We start from the raw sequence: 26,709 nt of genomic DNA, 5'->3' as shown, positions 1-26,709 counted from the left end.
CTGAACTCTCCACAAGGTAATTTCTTCTAGCTGATCTCTCTACAGGGAGTTTTGTTTGTAGCTGAACTATCTACAGGTGATTTGTTTGCAGCTGAACTCTCTACATGATGGTTTCTTTGTAGCTGAACTCTCTACAAGGAAACTTCTTCTAGCTGATCTCTCTACAGGGAAATTTGTTTGTAGCTGAACTCTCTACAGGTGATTTGTTTGCAGCTGAACTCTCTACATGATGGTTTCTTTATAGCTGAACTCTCCACAAGGTAACTTCTTTTAGCTGATATTCTAGCTGATCTCTCTTCAGGGAGATTTGTTTGTAGCCAAACTCTCTATAGGTGATTTCTTTGAAGCTGAACTCTCTACATGGTGGTTTCTTTGTAGCTGAACTTTTTACAAGGTAATTTCTTCTAGCTGATCTCTCTACAGGGAGATTTGTTTGTAGCTGAACTCTCTACAGGTGATTTGTTTGCAGCTGAACTCTCTACATGATGGTTTCTTTATAGCTGAACTCTCCACAAGGTAACTTCTTTTAGCTGATATTCTAGCTGATCTCTCTACAGGGAGATTTGTTTGTAGCTGAACTCTCTACAGGTGATTTGTTTGCAGCTGAACTCTCTACATGATGGTTTCTTTGTAGCTGAACTCTCCACAAGGTAACTTCTTCTAGCTGATCTTTCTACTGGGTGATTTGTTTGTAGCTGAACTCTCTACAAGGAAACTTCTTCTAGCTGATCTTTCTACAGGGAGATTTGTTTGTAGCTGAGCTCTCTACAGGTGATTGTTTGCAGCTGAACTCTCTACATGATGGTTTCTTTGTAGCTGAACTCTCTACAAGGTGACTTCTTCTAGCTGATCTTTCTACAGGGAGATTTGTTTGCAGCTGAACTCTCTACATGATGGTTTCTTTGTAGCTGAACTCTCTACAAGGTGACTTCTTCTAGCTGATCTTTCTACAGGGAGATTTGTTTGCAGCTGAACTCTCTACATGATGGTTTCTTTGTAGCTGAACTCTCCACAAGGTAACTTCTTCTAGCTGATCTTTCTACTAGGTGATTTGTTTGTAGCTGAACTCTCTACAGGTGATTTGTTTGCAGCTAAACTCCCTACATGTTGGTTTCTTTATAGCTGAACTCTCCACAAGGTAACTTCTTTTAGCTGATATTCTAACTGATCTCTCTACAGGGAGATTTGTTTGTAGCCAAACTCTCTATAGGTGATTTCTTTGCAGCTGAACTCTCTACATGATGGTTTCTTTGTAGCTGAACTCTCCACAAGGTAACTTCTTCTAGCTGATCTTTCTACTGGGTGATTTGTTTGTAGCTGAACTCTCTACAAGGAAACTTCTTCTAGCTGATCTTTCTACAGGGAGATTTGTTTGTAGCTGAACTCTCTACAGGTGATTGTTTGCAGCTGAACTCTCTACATGATGGTTTCTTTGTAGCTGAACTCTACAAGGTGACTTCTTCTAGCTGATCTTTCTACAGGGAGATTTGTTTGTAGCTGAACTCTCTACGGGTGATTTGTTTGCAGCTGAACTCTCTACATGATGGTTTCTTTGTAGCTGAACTCTCCACAAGGTAACTTCTTCTAGCTGATCTTTCTACTGGGTGATTTGTTTGTAGCTGAACTCTCTACAAGGAAACTTCTTCTAGCTGATCTTTCTACAGGGAGATTTGTTTGTAGTTGAACTCTCTACAGGTGATTGTTTGCAGCTGAATTCTCTACATGATGGTTTCTTTGTAGCTGAACTCTCTACAAGGTGACTTCTTCTAGCTGATCTTTCTACAGGGAGATTTGTTTGTAGCTGAACTCTCTACAGGTGATTTGTTTGCAGCTGAACTCTCTACATGATGGTTTCTTTGTAGCAGAACTCTCTACAAGGTAACTACTTCTAGCTGATCTTTCTACTAGGTGATTTGTTTGTAGCTGAACTCTCTACAAGGAAACTTCTTCTAGCTGATCTCTCTACAAAGAGATTTGTTTGTAGCCAAACTCTCTACTGATTTCTTTGCAGCTGAACCTTCTACATGGTGGTTTCTTTGTAGCTGAACTCTCTACAAGGTAATTTCTTCTAGCTGATCTCTCTACAGGGAGTTTTGTTTGTAGCTGAACTCTCTACAGGTGATTTTGTTTGCAGCTGAACTCTCTACATGATGGTTTCTTTGTAGCTGAACTCTCCACAAGGTAACTTCTTCTAGCTGATCTTTCTACTAGGTGATTTGTTTGTAGCTGAACTCTCTACAAGGAAACTTCTTCTATATAGCTGATCTCTCTACAGGGAGATTTGTTTGCAGCTGAACTCTCTACATGATGGTTTCTCTGTAGCTGATCTTTCTATAAGGTAACTTCTTTTAGCTGATGTCTCTACAAGGTCACTAGTTTGTAGCTGAACTCTCTACATGATGGTTTCTTTGTAACTGAAGTCTCTACAAGGTGACTTCTTCTAGCTGATCTCTCTACAGGGAGATTTGTTTGTAGCTGACCTCTCTACATGATGGTTTCTTTGTAGCTGAACTATCTACAAGGTAATTTCTTCTATTGATCTCTCTACAGGGCGATTTGTTTGTAACTGAACTCTCTACATGGTAGTTTCTTTGTAGCTGAACTCTACTAGGTGATTTCTTCTAGCTGAACTATCTCTTTCCATAGTTGCATGAACTCCCTACAAGGTAACTTCTTTTAGCTGATCTCTCTACAGGGTGAATTGTTTGTAGCTGATCTCTCTACAGGGTAACTTGTTTGTAGCTGATCTCTATACAGGTTACTTGTTTCTTGCTGATCTCTTGAATTCTCTTCAGGGTGACTGCTCTATTAGGGTGACTGCTCTATTAGAGTATCTCGATCTCGCACTTGCTGCACCAAGTTGGATTTCGTGTTATAACTCCGTGGCTTTAAGTCTGATTCTTCTACGCCATTGAAGAGCCTTTCTAAGATGATTGCTCCATCTATACAGCGATTTTCAAAGCATTACCCCAAGCGGTTTATCTGGTAGGCGTGGCAAGTAGTAGTTTTTTATTAGCTAATCTCAATTGCGTAATTGTTACACACTGTTGGTTTTTTCGTGGTATCTTCCTGGTTTTTAGCTTGATTTCTTTCAAACCACAAAAGGTTTGAGGTTCAATAGTTAACCTATTCACCCACCGATTTTCAGCTTCTTCCCATACGAGGTTTACCCTGTAGGCGTGACAACATATTGGCGTTATTTTTCGTGAATAATCGCTCATAACTCTTTTGCTGTTTATCGTATTCCAGCCAAAGTTGGTACAGTGATGCGCCGTTATACCCCCTTCAGTGTGCCAAAGTTCAAGGCAATCGGATATTGCGTTCGCGTTTTATAGCAATTTTTGTAAGTGTGCGAAAAGAGGAAGAAAAATAAGAAGAAAAAAAAACGAAGAAACTAAGCCAATTTTTGAAGTCGCATATCTCGGGAACGCTTGAAGCGATTTCGCTCAAATTTGGAATGTAGAGTGCTGAAGGTGGAGGGAATGTCCACAGCAAAAATCGTCTTGTTTCATCAAGGCATCACAGAGCTATGGAGGTGTGAAAATTGCGTTTTCTTCCTGTCAATATACTCACGGGTGTTGCGCGCCGGCTTCTTGGGCCGCACGACACACTACCGTGTGTCTTGATTATAACTACTGAACATGTACATGTATCTAAAATTGAAAACATCAAGTACATACTGTTAGCCATTATTAAGATATGCTTGTGTGAAACAATTGCTCAGGCAGTTGGTTAGTTAGTTAGTGAGTCAGTAGAAAATTACACTAAGCAAAGATTTTAAAACTTTTGTAGCCAATTGTAATTTATGGGAAATGTTTTGGGTCACAGTGATATCATGTTTTACACCTTGGTAGTATAGATACAATCTAGCCCATGAAGGTATTGTGGGGCTGGTTTCTGTAAATACGTTTGAGGGAATCACAGATGCCTACAGGTGTACTACCTTATTGTACGATGATGTTAAACAGTTTGAAGACACGGACTTGTGCTTTATCAACCAATCCAACAAGGTGAATAATATTGAAGAGATTTTGTCTTTGGATTCTTTTATTAAAGTATATTACATAAGTATATTATTTGTTGTATCAAGGTCTATTTTGGTAGTCCAGGCCATGGTTTGCATCACATTAAACATGCAGTTTCAAAACTAGGGATAACAGTGTTTACAACATAATTATGTTAACACAGATCCCCAAGAATATGATACAATAAGATATTTTCCATTGTCAACATGCTGATCAGGCTTGCCACTGAAGTAATGATTATCAGGCTTATAATTCTCATCATGGCTGTATTTAGCAAGGACAATATTGTGGTATTTGTTGTTAAGGATGCTCCTGTAGTATGCTGAGATTAAATTGTTGAAACTGTTTCTTAATGTATTACGTGCTTTAGCACAGAGAGGTGGTGTGTGTTGGCAGTAATGATGTAGCTGTTCAACTTGAAGTTTATCAGTGTTCAAGGATATAACCTCCTATTTGATATAATGATAGATAAGTATTATAGTAAGCCTTCTTCACTACCAGAAATTTTTGAGAAAGAATCAGATGTTTTCCTTAATTAAAAGGATAGACCATAACTATTTGTTTAGGTGGTGTACATAGTACTGATTAGGCATGTGTAAAATATGTCAGCATGATAAAAAGCACATTGGGCCAGCATAATGCTAGTATATTAGGTGGATATTTCGAAACTATGGAGCTTAATTCCATGAAAATAGATTGGTACTCCATAACAGAGCAGTCAGTGGAAACTGCAAACTGCAATAGAGCACTCAAATGCATATTCCTTAAGTTAATAGAACAATCACTTTTGTAGTGAAATAGTCTAATAGAGCAATCATTGATGAAAATGTTTCAAAGTAATTGTACATAAGAAATGTTGCTAACCTAGGAGCATAATGCAAGTATAATAGGAATGAGGAACAGCATAATAGGTGAAAATTGAGATATTCCTGAAAGCATTTTGGCAACGTTTTGAGCATATTTGACTGAGGCCTAGTCAGGTAATTCAACTCTGTATAAAAATATCAAATAACATATGAAGGTAAAAATGTAAAATATGATATTGCACGAAGGTACTTTTAAGCTTGGTTATACTGTACCTAACCACTACTGCAAAGGTGCCATGAATGTATTGTGAGACTGGTTTATGGTCAATATTTTTGTAAGAAAGTATGATCTTGCAGATAAGATCCTCCCAAATGATATGTTCTAATACAGCATCATTGTGTGGATTAATGAACAGTAGTCAGTGTACTTCACACATGTATACACTTAGAGATGTACCTATATGGGTTCTTAGCATGTACCAATATCCCACTAAAAGAAGCTGATAACCAATAGTCGATCCGATATTTGCATTCTAGTTGAAAGTGTACATTTACCTACCCTACAACAACAAGTGCATATATTCATTGCTATACACTGCCTTTGGTGGTATACAGTTTGGGTTTCTATTGTGCAATCCAGACAATTAGGCACCCATAAAAATTTTTATGCAAGCTCCCATTAAGTCTTAAACGGATATTTCTGCATTACTCCGCATTCTAATGGCTTGTTGAAAAGCTGGTAAAGCAAGTCTCCTAAGTTATCCTGTAAACCTTCTTTTTATTACAAAGTACTCCACAACTGCTTCATTTGTAAAGACTGTAATAAGCTTTGCAGCAACAAACACTAGAATAGTGTGTTTTATATGGCTTCTGGTAGCGTAGCACTTGTTTCAGAGTGAACAATAAGCCACTGACACTAATGAATAACGTAGAAAACCAATGCATAATACGTTTATGTACAAACTATTGCTACCGCATAAATATCGGTAGCGATATCGGTCCTCCTGCTGTTCTTTACCGATACCGATATGTAAAACCATATCGGTGGCCGATATTTTAGCCGATCCGATTATCGGTACACCTCTATATACACTATAAGTAGAAATGACTGAAATTTTGGGTTGTTTTACCTGCAAGTAAACTACCAATTTTTTGGTAGTAATGACCCAAAGATGTATTTGTTTATTTCAACTTTGTAAGATATAGTCATATTACCCAGATGTCCCATGGTCTCTTGAACCACTAGCTAAGCATAATAGTCGTGTATAAACATGTATAAATATGTATACCTTCTACATGTATAAACTATTCCTAAGGAGGTTTATGATAGGTAGTTTAGTATGTATTGTTTAGTGTCATAACATGTTAGTGTTGTTTTCAACTTTAGAATGGATGGACCCCACTGATGGTTGCAGCAAATGGAGGCCACACTGATGTGGTGAAGATGCTCCATGAATTTGGAGCAGATATTAATCATCAGAACAAGGTTAGTTGTTGTGTAGTGTATAAGTATCAATAATTATGTGACCAGATTTGACAAAACCAGGCTTCCACACACATCCAGTTGGAGTATAATATGCTATTACTTTCAGATTTTGACCTGTTATTGTATAATGCAATGAAAGAAGTTTGTTAAAATTGTATGCCAATAGGATCCTGAATTGTCAAAATCCAAGCAGTTAACTTCAAAGAATTGGATGTGTGTGGAAGCCTGGTTTAGTCAAATGTGGTCACACTTTATGATAGGTAGTTTAGTATGTCATGTTTAGTGTAATAACATGTTAATGGTATTATGATATTTTCCTTATTGGCTTGTGGTAGTCAATTTATATACTTCATGAGTATTGTGCAGACATCACTTGTGAGGACTGTGTTAGTTGTTAGTGTACTGTAAAGTGGTAAAATTTGATTAATTTGGAAAATGGACAGAGTTCTCTTTAGGGACCTGCTGATTATGCTGGTATAATAGTAATTGAACATAATAGGTGCCTGAAAGCATTGAGCATAATGCCAGCATAATAGGCACAACACTTGTGTATTATTATAAATTGTTGCCTATAAAAATACATATCACAGAAAAAGATTGCTCTAATAGAATAGTTAGAGAACAATCAGACAGCTGACTGTTCTATTAGAGTGTATCAATGTTTTCTGTGACATGTATTTTGACAAAGGAATTAGAGTGTGTGCTTCAGCAACTTACTGTTTTCCCATAAAGTGCAAATTTACTAGAAAAACATGGGAACTTAGTTATAAATATTGAGCATAATGTGGTAATAATAGGTAAATATTAAGAAGTAATTTGAGCATAATAGGCAAAATTTTGAGCAGTATAGCATAGCATAATAGGTAAAATAATAAGCATAATGGGCAGGTCCGTAGTTCTCATTAAGCCACTTTTCCATTTTATTGTTACTGAACAGTTCATTATTACAATCAGTGAATAGGAGGAACCAGAATAACAGAGCTAATTGTTATTCTACAGATTGCATGTGTACATACTCACATATGTATCACAGTGGTGTATTATAATGTGTGGCATTGTGAAGAGGTAGTGCATAAAGTAAGAGATTATTTTGGTTGTCAGTTACCACCACTTCACTAGTATAGACTGGTCAGGTAATTCAACTCTGTATAAAATATCAAATAACATATGAAGGTAAAAATGTAAAATATGATATTGCATGAAGTTACTTTTAAGCTTGGTTATACTGTACCTAACCAATACTGCCAAGGTGCCATGAATGTATTGTGAGACTGGTTTATGGTAATCCAAAATTTGAGTCATTTGTACTTATTAGAATTTAGTGTATACATGTGTGAAGTACACTGACTACTGTTCATTAATCCACACAATGACGCTGTATTAGAACATATCATTTTGGGATGATCTTATCTGAGAGTTTATACTTTCTTACAATAAAATTTTGTTTTACCTGCAATTAAAACTACCAATTTTTTGGTAGTAATGACCCAAAGATGTACGTATTTGTTTATTTCAACTTTGTAATATAGTCATATTACCCAGATGTTCCATGGTTTCTTGAACCACTAGCTATATTAGAGTATATCATTGTTTTCTGTGACATGTATTTTGACAAAGGAGTTAGAGTGTGTGCTTCAGCAACTTACTGTTTTCCCATAAAGTGCAAATTTACTAGAAAAACATGGGAACTGAGTTATAAACATTGAGCATAATGTGGTAATAATAGGTAAATATTAAGAAGTAATTTGAGCATAATAGGCAAAATTTTGAGCAGTAGAGCATAGCATAATAGGTAAGATAATAAGCATAATCGGCAGGTCCGTAGTTCTCATTAAGCCACTTTTCCAGTTTATTATTACTGATCAGTTCATTATTACAATCAGTGAATAGGAGGAATCAGTATGACTTAACTAATTGTTATTCTACAGATTGTATGTGTACATACTCACATATGTATCACAGTGGTGTATTATAATGTGTGGTGTTGTGAAAGGTAGTGCATAAAGTAAGAGATTACTTTGGTTGCCAGTTACCACCACTTGACTGGTAATGTATCAATTGAACTTTAACATTTGCTGTGGGTAAAATGTACTAGACCAACTACAGTGGAACCTCAGTTAGCCAAACCCCTTTGGACCAGGAGTGGTTCTTAAATCTGAAAAGTTTATATTTCTGAAAATAGCATAAAGAATTCTTTTTAAATACCAGTACTTTCAACTACCCTAATAGAACAGTCAGTACTCTTATTGAGTAGTCATTTCCATAGTTCAGTTAACCGAGAACCTGGATAAGTGGGGTCCGGATAAATGATGTTTCTCTGTATCATACAGTTATTGTTTAGTTTCTCAACTAATATGGCCAGGCAATTCCACTCTGTTTAAAATAGCAAGTAAAATATGAAGGTAAAAATGTAAAATATGAAGTGAAAGTACTTCAGTAAGCTTGGTTATACTGTACCTAACCAATACTGTCAAGGTGCCATGAAGGTATTGTGTGACTGGTTTATGGTCAATATTATTGTAAGAAAGTATGATCTCTCATATAAGATCATCCCAAAATGATAATGTTCTATTACAATATTATTGTTTGGATTTAATGCACAGTAGCCAGTGTACTTCACACATATAATTTGTGTCTATCTTTCCATTCACAAGATGTACACTTTAACACAATAATAATGTCCACAATAAAGTGTGTATTCTGTTAGATGTACACTATCGTAATATTATATGTACAAAATGAATATTTTAAAATGTGTTAACCTGTCTCTATGTGTTGCATTGTAATATGATTAATTGTTCTATTAGATTATATACATTATAACTACTGAACATGTACATGTATCTAAAATTGAAAACATCAAGTACATACTGTTAGCCATTATTAAGATATGCTTGTGTGAAACAATTGCTCAGGCAGTTGGTTAGTTAGTCAATGAGTCAGTAGAAAATTACACTAAACAGAGATTTTAAAACTTTTGTAGCCAATTGCAATTTATGGGAAATGTTTTGGGTCACAGTGATATCGTGTTTTACACCTTGGTAGTATAGATACAATCTAGCCCATGAAGGTACTGTGGGGCTGGTTTCTGTAAATACTTTTGAGGGAATCACAGATGCCTACAGGTGTACTACCTTATTGTACGATGATGTTAAACAGTTTGAAAACACGGACTTGTGCTTTATCAACCAATCCAACAAGGTGAATAATATTGAAGAGATTTTGTCTTTGGATTCCCTTATTAAAGTATATTACATAAGTATATTATTTGTTGTATCAAGGTCTATTTTGGTAGTCCAGGCCATGGTTTGCATCACATTAAACATGCAGTTTCAAAACTAGGGATAACTGTGTTTACAACATAATTATGTCAACACAGATCCCCAAGAATATGATACAATAAGATTTTCCATTGTCAACATGCTGATCTGGCTTGCTGCTGAAGTAAAGATTATCAGGCTTATAATTCTCATCATGGCTGTATTTAGCAAGGACAATATTGTGGTATTTGTTGATAAGGATCCTCCTGTAGTATGCTGAGATTAAATTGTTGAAACTGTTTCTTAATGTATTACGTGCTTTAGCACAAAGAGGTGGTGTGTGTTGGCAGTAATGATGTAGCTATTCAACTTGAAGTTTATCAGTGTTCAAGGATATAACCTCCTATTTGATATAATGATAGATCAGTATTATAGTAAACCTTCTTCACTACCAGAAATTTTTGAGAAAGAGTTAGTAATTTCAGACATTTTCCTTATTTAGAAGGATAGACCATAACAATTTGATTAGGTGGTGTACATAGTACTGATTAGGCGTGTGTCAAATATGTCAGCATGATAAAAAGCACAATGGGCCAGCATAATGCTAGTATATTAGGTAGATATTTCAAACTATGGAGCTCAATTCCATGAAAATAGATTGGTACTCCATAACAGAGCAGTCAGTGGAAACTGCAAACTGCAATAGAGCACTCAAATGCATATTCCTTAAGTTAATAGAACAATCACTTTGTAGTGAAATAGTCCAATAGAACAATCATTGATGAAAATGTTTCAAAGTAATTGTACGTAAGAAATGTTGCTTACCTAGGAGCATAATGCAAGTATAATAGGAATGCAGAACAGCATAATAGGTGATAAATTGAGATATTCCTGAAAGCATTTTGGCAACGTTTTGAGCATATTTGACTGAGGCCTAGTACTGATACTACCATAAATATTAGATTGATTTGCAAGCCTTGAGCACAACAACTACAGTGTTTATAATATAATACCAGCATAGTGTATGAGTTAGAATTCAGGATTTTTTATAAGCACTTTGCATTCAATTAAGTTATAAACAGGCATAAATACTGTGTAGGCAGTGTTAGAATGATGCAACTTAAAAACTGAAACATACTAACTGTTTTAGAAAACGATCAGCCTGAGACAAGTTATGTGCCATGCCTTGGCACCACTCAGCTTTGCCAATTCAGTTAAGAGTTTACAAAAGGCTGTACTGGAAACTCCTTTCAAAAATATATCTGCCATCTGCATCCTGAGACAGATGTTTGTGATACGCTGCTTGACTTTAGTTGAATCAACAAGTATTGCATCAATTTGAATGAGGACAAAATGCACGCAAAAGTAAGTCTGTACAAGTATTCTTGCAACCGCCACAAATGAGACTGGATCAGTTAATGGATCACTTCACCCTGCTCATGTAGAAGAAGTGAAAGTGGGTGTCATAATATTAAAATGTCACTTGTCACAGCAATGAAGTGCATTTTCTAAAAAAAGTAAGACCCCAATACCTGCCTTGGCACTGCAGCTAACTCACTGGTATATATAGCCAGATGGTGAAGAACACTAGCTAGCTAATAGAAATTAGAGCAATGCATCTTACAATTTGTATGCTTGTGGTGTGTTGATTTTATGTTTGATTGATTGACAATATCTAAGCATTGGAAATATTCAAATATGTGAGTATAATCATGAAAGTCAAACATTTGCTAGGCAGTGTACTGACTTCAGAAGTGTTCCTTAAAATAGCTAATACATAATTTAAATAAATTTCATGATGAAATGTAATGATAATTATGTTGTGGGTGATGTTAGTAGAGTCAAAAATGGCAATTTCGTGACCACTCTTCGGCTAACATGTTTTGATGATTGATTTCACTTCTTGGGGTCATTTATTGAAAATTTAGCTCCCAGGTCCCTCCCAAAAGTCCTGGCAATTTTTGCTATTGTACGAAATTTAAAATTGCGGCTAGTGCAATATAAAGTTGGGGCATGCTGCATACAATAGTCCACAAAGACACTTTTTAGGATAAATAAACCTCAAGGATTCCAATTCTGGTAATAGTTTTATGCTATGACCTTTATTACACTCAATAATCAATAATAGTTTCAATTAGAAGAGCAAAAATAACTTTAATAATAGATGTTTGTGATGAAACACTACACGATACCTATTTTGTTCAATGAAAAAGTACTCTAGTATTCTGTATCACTTGTTGAGTCTATGGAGTCTGTATCACTAGATTTTGATGAGTCATCACACTGCCATGGTATGCAATTGTCTTCCTCATCATCATTATCTTCATCTCTTTCATCTTCTTTACTATCTTCTGATAGCTCAGGTACAGGAAGATGTGTCGGGAGAGCAGGACGTGTGTGGCGAACAGGACGACAGCAACCACTGGCTAGCTCCCAGCCATGACCCATTGGTGATGGGTGGACTTTCAAGGAGGGGTGATGCACCAGATACGCCAAGTAGTTCGCATGAAGACAATGTTGACGCAGGCTATCCACATCTTGGGGGAGGCAAATGAATGATTTCTTCTTCATTGCCTTCCACTTCGCAGCTCTAGCTGTTCCCATGGTCCTACTCATCTTGTCCACATAGATAACATGGCGAGTGAACTCAAACAGCTTCTCAATTGCTTCCTCTTCAATATCAATGGAAGTTCCACACTTTGAGAGCTGTTCTCTTGCCTCAACACTCTTAGATACCTTGTCATACACCGAGAGTTTTCCCTTGCCATAGAATCCTGAGTTGGCATCACATCCAGTGAGGCAATGTAGCGGTACAATGCAGTCTGCCATTTCCTCAGGCACAAGGCTGCAGCACAAGACTGTCTCCCGCTTTCTCTTTATGCAGAGTAAGCCAGGGAGTTTCTGTGAAATAGCTGCTGCTGCCACATATGTATCTGTGTCAGCTGAGCCAATGACTACAGGCCCACTGAAGCCAGAATCTCGCAATACAGCATATGCAGAAAAGAGTATGGTGTCTACCTCAGACTGACTGAAACTGTATTCCGGCATTGGTTCTTGGGTGGACAAGTTAGTGCAGTTAGAGCCAACAGAGTAGACAATTTCTGCATGTACACTTTGTGCGAGGTCAGTCAGGTGTCTGCATATTAGCTTTTGTAGTCTCCCTTTGTTGCTGGTGCTACAGAGCAAAGTTTTGAAAGCTCGAGCAGATGGGAATGGGTCATTGAATTTCATGTAGATATTGGGGACATGAGCCCTACCCTGCACTCGCATTTCTCGCTCATCATCTTTAGTGGAGTAGGCTATGTCATAGGGGTCATTAACACAGATGATACGAGTAGCATTGTTGTGACGAGCAAAGATGATAGATGATACCTTCTGGGCATAATCAGACCACTTGTAAGGAGTACCATCTTGTGTCTGACGATCTTCAGCTGTCGGAGTTGCCATCCTCCAGATCATGCCCATATCAATGAGAGCAATGTATGGTTCTTGTAGATCTACAGGCTGGAGAGAGAACTTCTGAATGAGTTTGCTTTTCTGTGTCTTTCTGTACGTGCCATTGGAGTTGAATAAGGCCACACACTCTTCTACAACATGGTACTCTAGCAACTCATGTAAATCAACCAGTTGACTAACTTCTACCAGGTTGATCACTGCCTTAAAAGCTTGTTGCTCCATCTCAGCTGTTCTAGCCTTGAGATTCTCCTTTGTTTTTTCTGTACATGGGGTAACATGGCTCCTTGGCAAATGTTGAGCGTTTGCTCAATGGGACATGTGTATGGATGGATGTAGTCTTGCTGTAAACCCGTTCTTTCAAGAAGCCTGCCAGTTTCATTTCTCCAGCAGCATGGGCTGAATTAAAGTCAGCAACAAGTTGGCTAGAGGCAGGCATGGCTGACTGCAAAGTGCGAAGGGTAGTTGAAGCTGGGTTGAACGGAAAAGAGTCAAACTCTTGGATGCAAGCAATGAGGTCCTGAACACACTGTTCATCTTGTCTCAACCGTTTTGGACAACACTCCGTGTGCTTCCATTTAGTTTGATTTCGACTTGCCAGGGCATTGTGGGTTGCTCGGATTCGGGCCACATTGTTGACATTTCTGGAGTGAACTAAAAGCTGCTTCTCATTCTGTAGAACAGATAGCCATCCAGACTTCAGTTTGCTGCCCTTGTTCATTGTGCACTTAATCCACATGTCCCATGCCATGTTTGAATAAGGGTGACCTCTAATGGACTGAGTGAAGTCAGAATGAAGAAAGGCAACCTGATCAACAGGAAGAGATGTTAGCATTGCCCAGAAGTCAGGCAACCACCTTCCATACTGATTGTTGTCATACGCTATCAACCATGGCAACATTGCACGCAGAGAGCTCACAAATTCATCCCAGTTGCAGACATGGACAGCATGTACATTCTGCATCAGTGCATCTGTCATGGACAAGAAATCCTTCCAATAATGTGCCATGTCACTATCCTCTACCTGAGTGAACAGATTGGTTATAAGGCTGTTGAGGTCATCATCATCCTCCAGTGCTGTATTAGCAGCAGCACGAGAGTCTTGAGAAAGACTTGTATTTTTCAAAATCTTGAGATTCTCCCTGGTTTCATCACCAAGGCTTGACACACATCTCACCTTTAAGAGTTGACTCAAAGTGCTTCATACATAAGCCTCAAGCAGCGAAGTCCCCTTTTGTAATGCTTGCCCTTCAGTACATGATCAACGGAACCCTCGGCAACTACTCCTCCTGCAACCAGTACTTCTCCTAGCTCACTACCCTTGTAACATTTGTAAATTGCACTCATCATCGCACATTGTGTGTGAAAGGGACCAAGAAATGGCACAATATCACAAAACTTGCAGGGGTTCTCAGCTTTAAGCAGAGTAATGAGGATGTACACTGGAAGATCCCCACCAAGAAAGCAAAGGGCATACGCTTTGTGGCAATGATAGTGGTTAGCTTGTTCATGATGTCATTCACAACTGACTTACTTGGTGGCTGATTGTATGACATATGAAAGTATAAGCCTTGCTCTTCCTCAGCTCTGAACTCAAACCTGTGTGAAAACCATTGTAGTCTGCTCAGCTACTTCAGGACGATCACCATTAGTATTCACACAAGCAAGTGCATGAATGATACTGCGCTTTCGCTGGGGCTCTGTACTTGCTGAGAATGCAGCTGGCTCAGGACAAATTGGTGGTTCACCACGCTTAGTAGTCTTGTATGGTGTCACAGCCTGCATTTCAGACACTTTCTCGCTCAATGCTAGAGACATTGTCTTCACATCTTTGGTGCGAGAGTGCAGCTCCTGAACATTTGCATTGTACTCTAGCAGTTGCTGTTCTAGGCACTGTAGAAACATCCAGTTGCAGCGATGCGAAGTGCCCCCTCCTGTAAGAGTGTCACTATGAAACTCGTCATTATCGATTATGCTGATACTTGGCTGTCCCTCAGCAATTGCATCAGGACACACAGAACAACGATCAAGGTCATGCAGTGTCCATGCATCCCGTAATATAAGGACATTTGAGTAGCTGATCCCCATTCCGAGCTTATGAAATGAATCAATAAGCTCTTTGCTGCGAGTCACCCCATGAAGGGTGATGCTGGCATTGATGGAAGTTGTTGTAGGTTGCTTCATGACATACTGCATGAGAAGAGAAGTGAGTGTTACAGTACACAGAGAAAGATCTATGCTCTTCTTTCCCCGCAAAGCAGAAAGCAGCATAAGCAAATGAGGAGAAAGGTTTTCTTCCTCTTCCAACGCTTCTACTCTTGGTGGCCATGGGACAAATTTGATTTGCTTGATGTCTTCCCTGAGCCGCTCAGCAACATTGTATATTAGTTGCTCAGCGCTGATCCCAATAGAAGATAGTGCCGCTTCAACATAGGAACCACCCCCAGATACATCATAGACAAGTTCACTATGGTTTCTTTCTGGACGGGAGTAAAAGCCTATTCTCTCCTTAAACTCTCTACGAAGAATCTCTTTGATGAATGATGACCGGACACCAAATGTTGGAAACCCAAACCGAGAAATGATCGAGCAATAATCTCGGAGGAGGCTCTGCAGTGACCTTAGCTCATGCTCCTCAAAGATTACCTTTTGAGTATGGTCAAAAAACATAGTCGGAACCTCATGATAAGTAATGTTCTGCATTTGTGGAAGTTTATCATCTTCACTCATTTTCTGGAACTTCCGAACATATTTCAGCCAGCATTTGTGATGATACTTGATTTCAAGAGCATAGGGCTGATCAGCAGCAGAATCAATCAAACAGTTAATTCTGTCACACATTTTCTGGTCTTCAAGTGCCTCTTAAAAGCAGCCCATGCATGGTCATATGAAATCAACAAAAGCTTTGACTCTGGATGCTTTGCTGATTCTGGTTTGCAACACCAAACACATTTGTTTTTGTCATGAATCACCCCTAAACTTGATCGCAGCCTCTTGGCAGCTGGAGCTTTATCTTGAGAACTAATCTCAGCTACGGATGAAGACTGTGACAGGCATTCATCCACCTCACGTTTCTTCTGTCTCTTTTGAGCCTGTTCTAGCTTCTTGGTATTGCTAAGTGTCAATATGCAGGAATCATGAATAAAGTGTCCAACTGGACCTTTCACCCAATCTACACATTCATGAACACTTCCAAACTTGTCAAGACCTTTCCAGAGGAGAGACTTTTGCCTGATACTCCCACCTCTCAATGGAACCAATGACATCCATGACTGGATTACAAGGCTCACCACACTGAAGCATGCATGGTACTTCAGCTGCCTCCATTATTCTTGTTACAATCTACATGTTGAAAAAGGGCTTAACTATAAATACCAAAATAACCATATAGTCCACATACCTTTTCTTGATGCAGCTGCAAAAAAATGCTTATTGTTGTTTCTTTGCCACTAAATTTGATTGACCAGAGGGCTAGGAGTATAACAGTTAGTACTGCAAATTCTTGTATTCTAAAAGGTGACTTACCCACATAAATGTTTTAGACTGACTGAACTAGTGGCTCAAAAATCTCTGTATTTATACTGTAGCAGCACCAACAGAAGCTAGCCAACTGACTCAGACTTCATGCATGGATTAATTAGCTAGCTAACATTCCTGCCATTGTCTCTTGTGTATTTCATGTTGTACCATATGCATTGTGGCACCACCAACAGAAGCCAGCCAAGAGCTTGTTGACATAATCTTCATGCATGCATTAATTAGCTAGCTAACATTCTTGCCTTTGTCTCTTTGTGTCGCTTGTGTATTTCATGTTGTACCCATGTCATAGTTGTGCTCATATCTACTACAGTGATTGCAGCTAGACAGCGGACCTGCTAAGGCGAATCATCCTCACCCAAGTAGCTCATCATTCACTACAGTACTAAATCTGCATGATCATGCACATACTGCTACCTCATCAAATGTGCAAGTTCCATCTTGCCTTATGCAAGTTTGTACATGTATATACTGAACCATTTTACCTAGATTTTACGTTTTTTCGCTCTTCCAATTGAAACTATTATTGATTATTGGGTGTAATAAAGGTCATAGCACGAAACTGATGTCAGAATTGGAATCCTTGAGGTTTATTTATCCTAAAAAGTGTCTGCGTGCACTGTTATATGCAGCATTCCCCAATTTTAGATTGCGCTAGCCGCAATTTTAAATTTCGCCCCATAGCAAAAAATGCCGGGACTTTTGGGAGGGACCTGGGAGCTAAATTTTCAATGAATGACCCCAAGAAGTGAAATCAATCATCAAAACATGTTAGCCGAAGAGTGGTCACGGAATTGCCATTTTTGACTCTACTATGTTCTTATCTGTTTGGGCACTATTGGTTTTGAATACTTGTGGTCAACTGCAAATTGTCTGAATTGAATTACTGAACTAAAATAAATACTAGTACTCTAATAGAACATACAGTTCAAGGTGTTAGTCTACTACTTGATCTACCACTTGATCAATAAGATTGTATGACCAACCTTATCTTGCAAGGCCACAATGAAGTACTGCAAATTGTTACTGTGGTGTTATCAAAACAAATACCAATAAAACATTAATAATAATTGATGTGTGTTTAAATGATTTTCTGTGTAGTGTACATGTTAATTGTTGGCATTTGGAGTGTGTTGGACATAAAGAATTTAGTGTGTTTTGTGATTTATGCACTCTTGTACATGTGAATGCTTTCTCATACAGTATGATAATACACCATTGCATTGTGCAGCTTACAAGGGTCATACTGATACAGTGAAGATGTTGTATAGATGTGGAGGAAATATCTATTGTGAGGATGAAGTTAGTTGACATGTGTACATGTGGTAATGAGTTACATGAGGGATAGGTGTATGTACTATACTGTACATGAGATATAATCCTCAGGTAGACATTTCAGCTTATACCAACACTATTTGTAGCCCACAATTTGTAGTATGGAAAACCTGGTGACTGTTAAACAAGATGTGGTAGATGCACTGAAATATACTGAACTGTTTACCAATACATTGTATGTAGTTCATAGAACATCAATATAGGCATAGTGTCATATATAACTAGCCAGCTTTAGTAAATACCATGTCATTTATAGGCTTCAGCCAATTATACTTTGAAAATAGCCTATTATACTTTTGAGCTATGCCAAAAATCAAAACTATTATTACAAGTATGCTCAATAGCTAAGTGTGTATAAGAGTATTATTTCTCACTGTTCTATTGAGATTATTTCTTTAAATGTGAATAATCAGCCAAGAAACAATGAGGTTTATAACATTAAAGTTTCCTTTGCTATGAAATGCAATTATTTTGCTGTATTTTGGCACTGAAATTGTACATTAACTCATCAAAACATTAAAAATTATCCTGGCAAAATGCTTGATGTATTTATGTGCTGGTCTATTATAATGATTATGGTGGCATAGTTAGTGTAATCCTAGTTACTCCAGTCAGCTGCAGGGGCTAATAGTACTCCAGGTGTTAGCATGGATATCACTTATCACTGTAATTACCTTGGCTATAAAAATATTTAGAATTGGAAGCAAATTTTATGTTGGACTATGTGCACCTTGTGTATGTGTATAGCCACGTGCATCCATCAATACTGCACTACTACAGGATATTTTTATAAATACATGTCAATGTTGTACAATGAAAAACTTAATCCATTTACAAGTATGTACTTACACTGCTTTCGTGGAAGCACACATTCTTGTGTGTTTTAGCCTCTTTTAGGTGACAGTTTGCTCACATACTGTAGATATCTGCTAAGTAAAGGATATATCACTCACCAGATCCTTCGCTCTGTTTGTGGACAATGTAGGGACCCTGTAATGAGTGAGACAGCTCTACTATGTAGCTAACATAACTTATTTCATTCTGACTTGTGAGCTGTCTTCAGGGATCACACATCCACCATCTATAGTCTCTATATTATTGATGCCCTATAGTGACATAAAATGGTAATCTATCAAATCAGTAATTTTACAGTAAGTTAAAATCGAATACTTCATAAAGTTTGAAATAGTAGATGAATTTCATAATGAGGAATTCTAAACTGTTGCCCCTAGTAACCTGAATTTTACCTTATTTTGTAAGTGTGAATGTCAACAGTAACGTCTCCAATTGTTAAAAGGATAGCAATTTTATAAGTTTGCAGTTTTCCCATACATTATCTATGGGAGGGGGAAACAGTTGCCCCTTCTGGGCAATCACATGAATAATGTATGGGAGAACCACAAATTTCAAAATGTCACATCACATGATTAAAATTTGGAGAGATTAATTGTGAGATTCACATCTACAAATAATGTTAAATTGAGAAATGACATTAATTGAATTTGCTGTTTTCCCACACATTATTTATGTAATTGCCCAGAAGTGGCAACTGTTGCCCCCTCCCATAGATAATGTATGGAAAAATGACAAACTTTAAAATGTTATATCTCATTACCTATATACGCTATCCTTTTAAAATTTGGAGATGTTACTATAGATATTTACTCCTATAAATAGTGTAAAATTCAGGTTTCTAGGGGCAACTTTTGCTTTTATGAATTCATTCATTATTATGCAGTATAGACACTTGTGATTTGTGTGTCTGGATGTCACAATATACAGTACATGTTAAGTTTCCCTTACCAAGCTGTATAAACATTGAAATTGATGTATGATAGTGCATGTAGTACATAACTACTACAAGATTAATGTGATGATGTTGAAGTGTTAATTATCATTACAGGATCACCAAACTCCCCTACACCTGGCTGTTGATCAGAAGCAGATCAGTACAGTGAAGTATTTTGTGGAGGAGCTCAAAATGGACATCAGCAAATTTGATGAGGTATGATATTCGTACTCTGTTTTCATATGTATAGCCCTCAACAACATTTACTATGTAATTGCTTTATAAGTTGTATGTCATCAGCAGTACTTAATCCTCACACAACCTCATTGATATGGATTATATATATTCTATAATAGTTTGAATGTATGCAAAATACATCAGTTGCAGCGATATTAAACTGTACAGTATTACTATGTCACATCCAATTTCACTATCTTATAAGTCAGGGCCATGTGTCTATATTTTGTGGATACCCACAACAATATTAGTTTACCTTACTCTATTTACAGTGTGTGATTATTAGGTAAACCAAGAACATCGGTAGTTTTCATTTGTACATGAAGTGTTTCATGATTTAATATCACTTTTACTATCTATAAAAACTACCTTGTAAAGTACAACAATCAATAAATAATGTAGGATTTTCAAAATGCATACAAGTTAGAATTGGCAAATGTTACAGACTATTATATCAACAGCAGAACTGCTGGGAACTTCAATTGTACTGTCTCTTATTCTGTTTGTTTATAAAGAATTGTTTACCACACAATTTTAATCATCACTGAGGTGGGTGATAATTTACCTGATTGTATTGAGAAACAAACTACTAAATAACTCATAACAATTAACACTTTCAGAGTACACACATGCATAAAAACTATAGGAAAACTAATTACAAATCAGTTTGTGGCGAGCAGAAATTTCACAATCCACCACATGATATAAAACATAAATGACACACACAAAGGAAAGCATGCTGTATGCAGATGGTGCATTAAGCATGACATATTTAGAATGAGCTACACAGAACTGTGAAGCTAACAATTGGAAGTGGTATTAGTAAGACTATACCCATGAAGTGTGAGAAATTGGAGTTAAAAACAAGTTTGAAGTATATAATCAAATTTGGATAAGAAGGATTGATGAATGATCAAAAATATTTAATTCATTTTTGTTAAAACAATATGTAGTGTGTTAAGCCATAACTATTTTAAAATGTTATTTGCCAGGTCTTGGTACCAGAAAATGACTCTGTCATTGAAGACATATATAGCTACTGCATTGTCTACAGACATATCAACTAACTTACAGGCCACAAAGCTGTCACGAAGGGGTCTAAACAGAGTTTGTAGTTGCACACATAGGACAGTGAGATATAAGCAGACAGTGCTATAAAGTTTGTATAGTACTAGCTCAAATGGATGTCATGAACTAGAAATTATAGCATGCTGTTTCCAAAGATATATGTTCATAGATGACTTTGAAATTTGCTTTACAAGAGCAGAATTTTGCTCAATACATTTTATTAGAACAACTGACAATTTTAAAATAATTTGAATTATCTTCTTTTTGGAACAACTGTAAATTTCATGGTCTTATTTTACTGTATATCCATGGAAAATTTAGTTGGTCAGGTCCAAGCAATAACTTTTCAAATAGGTATAGTATAGCCTTATCTCCTCTTATATATGTGATATATAGTGGCCTAACACATGATACAGATGTATAAGCTGTTACTGATGTCAAAAGGTATAGGGTAATGTGTATCTTGTTTTCATGAGATTCAGTTGTGTGCAAAGTAGCCAAATAATACATGGAACTATATATACAGGTATAATATGTGTGTAGTGTTGCTATACTGTAAAGGGATTGTTTAGAGTACCTTTGAAACATTAATTCTTTATTCTAAATGCACTAATGTTGCAGGAGTACAGAAGGAAAATTGAAGAAATGTTGAAGGATAGTGCATCTCAATCACCTGAAGTACAAAAAGGTATCACGTTACCTCTATACCAATGTTTAGAATGATGTGCTAATGTATATATGCCATAATAATGTTGTAAAACATTGGTCACCAGTATCAGTGAACCTATGCACAGTTTTTATTTGAAGTCAAAGATGAAGGGGAGATATTTTGTGTATGATACTAATGAAAGATAATGGCTAGTTACTGTAAGGCAAGAAGTTTTGTGGGATACAAGTTTTCATGATTTTCGTGGACGCCTTATCAACTAAATTTAAATGCTTTACAACCCTTGTACAAGTTGTATGGAAATCGATGTCTCAACCATGAAACTTTGGTCCACGAAAATTATTACTTTTACCACATTTTGCCAATCCATAAAAATTAAATACCACAAAGATTTCTTGGCCTACAGTAAGTTTATGGCATTCTTTTGATTTGGTGGTTGATACAAATGTAAGTGTAAGTTAGTGTTTGAAGTGCTATTATAGAAGCCTGCAGAAAATGAGTTTGGTAATTGTGGCTGCAAGTTGTGGGAGTACACACTGAAGGACATAATAACAATACTCTGTACATTTGCTTGAAAACGTCAAGTACTCTAATAGAACAGTCACACTTGATAACACAGCTTATTGCTATTTGATGATCAACATACTCTAATAGAACAGTCTTACATTTTAAAATATAAACAATGTACCATAGTGTCAGGTTGTTAATTGCATGTATCTATTCAGCACATATTATTTGTTAAGAGCATGCACATTTCTTGTAATTAACCATGGATGATAAGTGCACATGGTCAAATGTGATGATAAAGTTACACACAGCAAGAAATGGCAAGAAAAGCTGACTGTGCTAATGAATTCTTAAGGACTTACGTCTCCCTTGAGATCTCTCTTCACTATGTATACAGTAAATCAGCCATCTGGATAGTGATAATCTCATTTATCACAAAGGATTTCACCCAAAAGTGGAGTCAAATATCCTTACACACTGGTGTAGTTTTGGCACAAACTATTAACTACTCTATTACAACATAGTGATCCCATGTTACACTCACAATAATTATTTATTAGGCATATGTGCCTAACAGATGGTATGATTTTCACAAAAAATTTTCTCTGAAAATTATAAGTGCATGTACTTAACAACCCGACTTTACGGTATGTGACTGGATTTGGTCTTCCGTACACAACTAATTTACCAGCTCTCCAATTCATAATTTCAGATTAGAAAATGCTATTGACTTGAAATTTACTTAGTAGTGAGCATCAGCATACCTTATTTGGATGGAGAAAATTTCAGGTTGATATGTTTCTTGCAGAGTAAGCTATGGTCTTCCATGTTCATAGAATTGGATGTTTGTGGAAGATCCCTTTTCACAATTTTGGTGACATATTATAGTGTCTTGCTTTGGCAAGAGTGAGTGAATATCAAAGTATTCTTTTAGAACAGTCACTACACACTGTGATAATAACTAAGTATTTTGAGTAAAATAGATACGTTTTAAGCTTGTTGTGGATGAAGCATGTTAAGTGGGAAATAGAAAATCCTGTCAAGAAAAATAGGTGGGGAATAAAACAATCCCTATCGAAGATGTGTCATGAGGAGAACACCATTTTACTGCCACTGTCTTGTAGAATATTCTTAAACTGATTGTAACTGCAATCTTTACTAACTGTTTGCAACAATTTCTTATATTCCACAGAACTATTTAATATAATTACTTAGAATGATTTTTTTACCATGGCTAGCTTCTTATTCAATTATGCCATTTTTGGTGTTGTACATGTGTGTATATCAGGGACAGCTCCAGGGGGGTTCTGAGGTTTCCGGAAATCGATCACGTTTAGATCAAGATACTCTAATAGAGCAATCAATCACTCTAATAAAGCAGTCACAGTATTCAGAGCAGTAGTGTAGCAAGTTATGTAGCAGGCGGTTAACTTTTTTTTTGGTCTTCACCAAAAATCTAACTATGCTCTTGATCAGAAATCAATCACCAAAAATCCTGGAGCCGCCTATGTATATACTCATATTCACTAAAGCAGCTAAGTATCATCAGATAACAATGTCTTGATTGTCTGATGTTTTAACTCAAAGAATGGTTAATGTGGTGTTCAACAATTTAAGAGCAGCCATATAATTTAATAGATAACATGGTCGTGGTCATATAAAAACAAAATTAATGTAGAAACCCATAGACTATAGTGAAGCATCTAAAATGACTACCAGGACAAGGCAGCAGGGGCAGCAGCTCAATAACATTAATAAATTTGAGATACTCTAATAGAGCAGTCAAGATCGAGATACTCTTATTAAATAGAGCCGTCACAGTATTCTTAGAAGAGCAGTGTAGTAAGCTATGTATGTAAGAAGATACCATATAGCTGGTTATTTTCGAACCAGAAACTTTCGTAGGAGCAGTAAAATCTGAATTTCGAAGGTTTAATTTTTGAGAATGCATAAAGTATACATTTCAAGCAAATAGAAATTCGTGTCACAAATTACAAATACGTGGAGTCTAGCAACATATGCTCACCTTACTGATGGAATTGAGGACAGAATAATTTCCACTTTTACACACTGGAAAGAAGACTGAGTTATAAGTAGAGTAGTTACTTACAGTAGTTAGCAGCCACTGACAAGGCAATCCACTCAATCAGGGCACAGCAGCAGACAGCATGGATTCCCAACAATGGCCATTCAGGATAGTTTACTGGCTGTTGATGCAGTAATGATATTGTTCAACTATTATTAATAATACTGAGCTTGAACTTGTAAAGAATACACAAGCGAATATGAGTTGTATGATTACATGAAAGCACATTCTTTTTACTTGTGGGAATTTATATTCAGTACTTGAGAATTTATTTTTGAAGAGAAGGGCCTTTTCAAAACATCCAAAAATAAAACCCTTTGAAAATAACCAGCTATACAGTATAGTTGGGAGAGGGCAACTATTGCCAGCAGGTTAACCTTTTTTTGGTCTTTGACTCACAGCTAGGCCATAGCATCAGCAAGCTAGAAGACCCCCAACCCCCCTTAAATAAAGGTGTCTCCTCTGCCCTTGCAAGGAAGCCAGGCTACTGTTGTTGATACAACTAACACTACAGTTTGTCAGGACTCTGGTTAATTCACTTGCAAACAGCACCAGCTGCCATCATATGATCACTACTTTATGGAGTATGCCTTGACTAGCCACACAATATCCTTTCTCAATCAATTACTATAAATATGCACTACAGACCATCACAATTTGGGGCATCAAGTAAGTGTTACTCCACAATAGGTTGCTTTGAATTTTCATGATTTGGCCTTGATGGGGGTTGTTAGCCAATGTTGTAGTCAACTGGCACACATTTTCACTACTTTTCATACTTTTATCAGTAAAAAGGAAGAGGTAAGGTGAGAAATTATTAGTGCTAGGTTGTGTTCATTGGCCAAGTTATCTTGAAACTTTAGACTTAGATACACATGAAATAAAAGCATGTTACTTATGAAACCTTGTATGCTAAACTAAAGCATCACAGGCAACTGTTTAGGCATACATTAAGTTGTACAGCAGCAGTTTTGACCTAAAATAGCTCACTAAGTACTTTGGTTGTAGCAAATATGTAGCTGGACTTAATTGCTTCAGTGCCACCTTAACTCACTTAATTTGGGGGTAACATGTACACCACATTTACTGTGCATAGCTAACATACATATAGATTGTTGTTAAAGTTTGCGAAAAAGTATGAGTGTGCAACATCAGAAGGTAGTGAATTCCATAGTCAGATGGTTGAGGGCAGAAAAAATGATCATAGGTAGCAATTCTGGTGTAGATTTGGCTGTATGTTAAGATATGACCATGTGTACTCTATCTCTTTGGATGTAAAATATTAATAGTTTTGCATGGGAGGATCAAAGTGCTGCTGGCTGCTGTATTTCCTGCATAACAAGTCATTCACTACAGCTTTGTGGCTAATTGGGCAAATACAGTACTGTTAGGCAGATAATTGGGGAAATACAGTGTGGTTGGAATGTTATGAAAACAACCTTCTTAGACAGCACAATTGATCACATGCATGACACCGTAAATCACTGAAACTAGCCAGACCAATCCTACCAGTTGGTTCTATGACTAGAAATAAGTTACATGAACGCTTATTGACAGTCTGATTATGGAAAATTGAAGGAACAACCCCACACAAGTGGCATGATGTATTATGTGCGTGACACTGTCAAATGCTGCAATTAGCTAAACTAATCCTACCAGTTCATTTTTATGACAACTTACTGATAGTCTGATCACCAAAAATTGAAGTGATTTGGCTACTGAAGTAATCGCTCAAGCAAGACAATCAGGATGTACAGTAAAGCTTTTAATGCTCTGCCTATGCTTGTGTGTATGAAAATACAGTACTCAAGGAGTGTTTCAAGGCAATTACAGCACTTGGCTTTGCCTCATGCTGTATTAGCCTCTAGAGACACCCCTCATGTTGTATTAGCCTCTAGAGACACCCCTCATGCTGTATTAGCCTCTAGAGACATTCCTCATGTTGTATTAGCCTCTAGAGACACCCCTCATGTTGTATTAGCCTCTAGAGACACCCCTCATGTTGTATTAGCCTCTAGAGACACCCCTCATGTTGTATTAACCTCTAGAGACACCCCTCATGTTGTATTAACCTCTAGAGACACCCCTCATGCCGTATTAACCTCTAGAGACACCCCTCATGCTGTATTAGCCTCTAGAGACACCCCTCATGTTGTATTAGCCTCTAGAGACACCCCTCATGTTGTATTAGCCTCTAGAGACACCCCTCATGTTGTATTAGCCTCTAGAGACACCCCTCATGTTGTATTAACCTCTAGAGACACCCCTCATGCCGTATTAACCTCTAGAGACACCCCTCATGTTGTATTAGCCTCTAGAGACACCCCTCATGCCGTATTAACCTCTAGAGACACCCCTCATGTTGTATTAGCCTCTAGAGACACCCCTCATGCCGTATTAACCTCTAGAGACACCCCTCGTGTTGTATTAGCCTCTAGAGACACCCCTCGTGT

At 37.2% G+C, this 26,709-nt stretch overlaps 1 protein-coding gene across 4 annotated transcripts in view; it reads left to right on the top strand.

The window, feature by feature from the left end:
- The window catches only part of LOC136257281 (uncharacterized), a 265,717-nt gene that overhangs the window by 44,544 nt on the left and 194,464 nt on the right, over positions 1 to 26,709 (top strand). For all 4 annotated transcript variants that reach the window (XM_066050375.1, XM_066050376.1, XM_066050377.1 and 1 more), the window contains 3 exons: positions 6,219 to 6,317; positions 17,771 to 17,869; positions 19,806 to 19,907. In XM_066050375.1, the coding sequence (XP_065906447.1) occupies positions 6,219 to 6,317; positions 17,771 to 17,869; positions 19,806 to 19,907 (300 nt within the window). The remainder of the gene's footprint in view (positions 1 to 6,218; positions 6,318 to 17,770; positions 17,870 to 19,805; positions 19,908 to 26,709) is intronic.

This window comes from Dysidea avara, chromosome 6, assembly GCF_963678975.1.
Source record: "Dysidea avara chromosome 6, odDysAvar1.4, whole genome shotgun sequence".
In the NCBI taxonomy this organism is placed as follows: domain Eukaryota; kingdom Metazoa; phylum Porifera; class Demospongiae; order Dictyoceratida; family Dysideidae; genus Dysidea; species Dysidea avara.
This window is presented reverse-complemented; position numbering and strand designations above follow the sequence as displayed.